At 49.9% G+C, this 5,428-nt stretch overlaps 1 protein-coding gene across 1 annotated transcript; it reads right to left on the bottom strand.

Annotated features, from left to right (window-relative positions):
- Positions 1-3,192: 3,192 nt before the first annotated feature.
- On the bottom strand, positions 3,193-5,038 carry LOC114507326 (rho GTPase-activating protein 20-like). Its single transcript, XM_036010274.1, is given in 2 exon segments — positions 3,193-4,833; positions 4,835-5,038. Coding segments are annotated over 2 exon segments (1,845 nt in total).
- Positions 5,039-5,428: the final 390 nt, after the last annotated feature.

Below are 5,428 nucleotides of genomic sequence, written 5' to 3'. Positions count from 1 at the left end.
TCCTGGCCTCTTCTTCCACTGGGTCTTCTGCTCAGCTCGTTTACATTCTGTCTCTGCACAGGGGACCTGCGGCTCGACTCCCACACTTTCTGTCTCGTACAACCAGGCCCATTGAGGGCTTCCTAAATCTCCCTTTGTCCTTGCAGCAGGCTTTCTGCTCATCTACCACACATCCCATCTGCCTTCACAGGCATTCTGCTCCACTCGAGCCTACTCATTACCAACGACCTTGCTCCTGTTTGACTCCCACGGATTAGTTCTCTTCATACATTCTGGTTGCTGTATTTTGACACCTTCCCTACCCTTTGACCTGGAGTTCTTCTGGGGTCTTTCTTCTTACTTTGCTCTGTGTGTACCTTCAGCTGGCCTCTCACAGCTTCTTTTTTTACCACCATGCCATCTTCTGTCCTCCCTCACCTTTTATGTCCTTTGACATTGTCTGTTGTGTGATCTCCCCTCAAAAACTCTTCTTTTTGTCCTGTCCAGGCCTTCTGCTGCCTCCTACACCACCCCTGTGCTATGACCTCGTCATCTGTTCTCCTCTCACCCTTCTGTGTGGCCCAAGCAGCTCTTTGCTCTGCTCCCTCACATTCCATATGTTCTACCTGTTCTTCTCAGCTTAGACAAGTTCTTTCTCCTCTTAATGAGTTACTGCTTGTCCCTTTGCGTCTCTCCATGTTGGTGGTCCAATGGATTACAACACCTTCATTATTCTCTTATCTGTATTTCTTCTTCCTTTAACAACTTTCCTGTCTTCTGACCAGGCCTCTGCTTGTTTCCTACGCCTTCCCTGTACAACTCAGCACTGCTTCTGTCCATCACCTTCTCTCTGCCACTGCTGAGCCTTCTGCTTTTCTCAGACCCTCCCACTGGTCCCAATTATCCTTCTTCCTTCCCGCACCTCTCCTTTGCCCAGACCATGCCTTCTGCTAGCCTCCCCATCCTTCCATTTTCCCCAACCAGGCTTTCTAGTACCCTCACACATATTCTGTCACCTCCAAGCTTGTCTTCTGCTTGCCTCACACACCTTCCCTCTGCCTCACCAGGCCTTTTGATAGCCTCTCACTTTTTCCATCTTTGCAGGCCAGGCCTTCTGTTCCACTCACACATCTTCCCTTTGCCCCACCCTAGCCCTCTGTTCTTGTCCCACATCTCCACCAGTCTTTCTGCTCACCCCCCAAACCTTCAGTCTGTTCGGACCTGGTCTTCTGCTTGGCCCTTCACTTTCTTTCTTGGCTTAAGGAACCTCCTGCAGGATTCCCATACTGTGTCTCCTCCAACTGGGCAGTTGGCCGACTTCTAACACCTTCTGTATCTGCTGATCTTGCCTCTTTCATGACTCTAACACCATTCCTGCCCTTTGACTAGGCCTTGTGTTCACATTTCATACCACATCTCTGCAACAGAACCCTCTGCTTCCATCCCACACTTTCTGCCTGCCCCAGCTAAACCTTTGGTCCCCTCCCAAAGCTGCTGTGTTCTCTCACCAAGATGTCTGATTGACTCTCACACTTTCTGTCTCTTTCAACCAGGCCAAATGCTGGCCTCCAACACCTTCTGTGTCCTCTCACCTGGTTTGTTGCTTGCCTCCCAAACTATCTGTATGCTCTCATTGAGCTCATCTTTTACTCAGACACTTTCCTTCTTCTCCAACAAGGCCTTCTGCTGGCCTCCAGTACCTTCCATATTACTAGGGCTTCTGCTGGTCTCCCATTTCTTCACTGTGCCCTGACCTGGTCTTTGGCTGGGCTCTGACACCTTCCTTTTCTGCCACCTAGTTCCTCTGCTGGCCTCTGACACTTTCCGTCTGCTATGACCTTGTCTTTTGTTCTCTTCCCACAATTTCTTTCTGCACCTAACTGTTCTTCTGCTCACCTCCCACACCTTCCATCTGCTGAGATGTGGTTGGTGTTCTGTTCACCTCCCACACCTTCTGCCTCCTCCAAACTGTTCTTCTTCTCACCTCTGATACATTCTGACTCCTCCTAATGAGACTCTTACTTGACTCCCACAGTTTCTGTCTCTTCCAACCAGGTTGTCTCCTGGACTCCATCACCTTCCTTATCCTCTGATCTGGCCTCCTGCTTGGATCTGACAGCATTCTTGTCCTCTGACATAGTCTTCTGCCCTCATCCACACCTTCTATATCTTCTGACTGAGCCTCCTGCTTTATTGCCACACTTTCTATTTCTTCTAACCAGGCCTTTAGGCGGCCTCAGACAATTTCCATCTCCTCCTACTGGTACTTCTGCTTGCCTCCCACACCTTCTATCTCAGTCTAATGAACCCCCTGCTCAACTGCCACACTATTCACCTCCTCCAACCTGGCCTTCAGCTAGGCTTTCACTAATTCTGCCATAACCTAGCCTTTTAGTTTTCTCCCGCTCTTTTTGTCTGCCTTCACCAGGCCTTCTGCTCTCCTCCCACACTTTCTGTGTCTTCTCACCAAGCCTCCTTCTTGACTCTCACACTTTTTGTCTCCTCCAACCAGGCATTCTGCTGCCCTCCAACACCTTCCATCTCCTCCAACCAGTCCTTCTGCTCACATCCCATACCTTCCCTCTGCAGTGACCAGGCCTTCTACTATTCCCCACACCTTCAGGTCTCCTCTGACCAGGCTGCCTGCTCTGCTCTATGTTCTTGCTTTGCCCTTAGGCAGATGTCTTTCTGATTAGCCTTCAGTGAGTTGGCTTCTGGAACACCAGAAGCATGGAGAGGCAATTCTGTGGCTTTTCTACTTAAGGTCTTTTCCTTTTATATGCTCTTACTTCCCTCTCTTTCTTTCTAAGGGACCAGTTTTTGAACTTGGTCAGATGTGTCTGCCATTGTGTTCTGGGCTGTGGAGTTTCAGATGCATTTGTAACTGACACTTCAGAATGTCTTCTTTTCCACAATACAGATAATTTCTCTCTCCATGCAAGTGACCAGGCCTTCAGGGAGTTTTAGTTTGGTTCTTTGCAGATATCATCCTGGTATACTACAGTTTGACTGGGCTGGTCCTCATTGTTGTGCTCTGTGCAGCACTGGTGCCTGCTGGAGCTCTGCAGTGCCTCTGTTGTTTGTGGTGGAGATTGTCCAGATGTGTCAGCGTTAAGGGGCTGATTCTTGGGGGAATCATGTGGGGGCATGTGGCTGCAAGATACCACAGAAATGGCCACCAGTGTGGATTCAAGGAGACATTGCTTTTGAATGTCAGTCTTCTTCAGAAAAGTCCAAGACAATGTCACTCAGGCTTAAAAGATCTTCCACATCAGTTTGGTCAAGGTGATTGTCTTGAAAGGTTAAGTCACAGCTGGTGCTTCTGCCCCTCTCACCAAGGTTCTCCACCAGGTCACTGCATGAAGCATCATGATGCTCACTCAGCACACTCTCCCCGCTCTCGGGAATGGCAGTCTTCTCTGCACCAGGGGTGTCGGAGGCTCTCTCTGTAGTATCATGCCTCACTGAAGATTCTCCAAAGAGGGACGTGATTTCCTCTCCAAATATCCTACAGCAATTTTTAATCATAAATTGAATAAGCAGGTTATTCTTTTTTATAAATTCATTTTCTAGTTCTAAGCTGAAGGACATTGGAGGCCAAAGCATGCTTGGAGCAATACACACTGCTAAATTAAATGCATTCATCTGATTGAATGAGGAGTGGTGTTCGATGTTGTGTAATACTGCAAAAAGGTACCGTAAGAGACCAACATTGGCTCTCGGCAGCTGGTCTAACAGTCTTTGAATTTCATTTATTTTCTGTTCATCATTGTCTCGATCCATGACAGAGACCCAGTGATCAAAGAGATCTGATGACAAAACACTTCCAGGAATATGTTTTAGGAAATCTTTAAAAACAGATGCTATGACAAAAATACACTCATGGTCTAGGTGGACTTCGACTCCAGAATCTAGTTTTTGTTTCAGCTCTCTGCAAGATTTCATGCTGGCTGACTGCCTAAATATTCCTTTGGTGAGGGGTCCTTCCTGATGAACTCGAAAAAGCATATCCCAGACAGGTTTGGGCAGATTGTCCTGCCTGCAGAGATTTGGCAGAGACACTCCAAACAGCTGTCCTGGCAAAGGAGAGATTGGTGACGTGGGCAACCTATCCAGGTGAGCGCTAGAGCCCCGCCCAAAGAGCCTCTTGCTGGTAGACCTTCTCCTTTGAAAGGTCTTCTGACCTGAGTCCCTTAGCTGCTGGGACACAGCCAGGCATCTGGGCTTCAGGGTGAACTGGCACCGCATCTCCCGGGGCAGCTGTTCCATGAGGCAGAGCTCTTGCAGGTTGAGAGGGCTGCTGGTGTCCTCCGAACCTTGCATGGGGAGTGCAGTGTCTCGAAGATGGCTCATTTTAATAGCGTAAGGACATTCGTGCCCAATCAGTGGACACGATGCCTTTTCCTTGCCAGAATTGATCCATAACTGGTAATCTCTCTCAGAGCCAGTTATCCTGAGCATTGGTAGTGACATGTTGATAACGTCACTTGCTGTATCTGAATTCCTTATTCTGATGGTTTTGTAATAGGCACCATTCCCAATGTCTTTGGTGAAAATTCTGAGGGGAATGGTCTTCGGATGGTCCTTCTCTTTCTCTAGACTGATGTACCTCTGAAGGAGAAAGAGCCATTTGTCCTTCTGTTCTGGGGAACTGAGAGTGGCCACAAAGTTGACTGTGGGCCAGCCCAGGACAAATGATCGAGAGGCATCGGTGTTGCCTCCTCCCACTTCCTTCACACAGCAGCTTGCTATCCACATGTCACTCAATTTTGTTTTACTTTTAACCTTCCACCTGTTGATACATGTGGTTTTGGCCACCACAAGCAGATCCTCGAACAGGAAAAAGTATCGTCCCCCGTCTCCGCAGGCCTCTCTGGAGCTCTACCCGGCCCTCAAGGAGCAGAGTCCTGCTGGGGGACACGAGTGTGGATAGAAATGCACGTGTGTGCGGGATACCAGGAGGCTTTTCGTGGGTATCAGGCCCTGTTGAGTGGGCTTTCCCCGGGGCAAGAGATGGAGCACGCCCCCTGCCTCCTGCTAGTGCTTCCATTTTCTTCATGTCGGTTGCTGGGAGCCCTGCCGGACACCACCAGCCCTGATGACCTGGAAGCTGATGCCTGTGGACCTTGGGGGAGACCCCGGTCAGGCACCTGGAGGGGCCCCGCCCCCAGCTGGGGGAGGCGGGGCTGCCTGCCTACCTCGAGGTGGCTAGAGAGGAGGTCGAGGCTGCTGCTGGGTCCACTCAGAGAGTGGTGATGCTCAAACGCTCAAACTCAAACGAAGAGTGCACGGAGAGTCGCGGGGAGATCTGGGAGAAGGCAAAGGGTGCTGGGGTGATCCAGGAGAGGCGGTTCAGGGTCTGGTCCTGAGGGCGGTTAGGGAGGGAAGTTCTAGAATTAGTACTGACGGTCCGTCATTAAATCACCATGGCGACCGTGTCACTGGCCCA

Source organism: Phyllostomus discolor, chromosome 10, assembly GCF_004126475.2.
Source record: "Phyllostomus discolor isolate MPI-MPIP mPhyDis1 chromosome 10, mPhyDis1.pri.v3, whole genome shotgun sequence".
In the NCBI taxonomy this organism is placed as follows: Eukaryota; Metazoa; Chordata; class Mammalia; order Chiroptera; family Phyllostomidae; genus Phyllostomus; species Phyllostomus discolor.
Note: the sequence above shows the minus strand (reverse complement) of the source record. Positions and strands in the feature narration are given on the sequence as shown.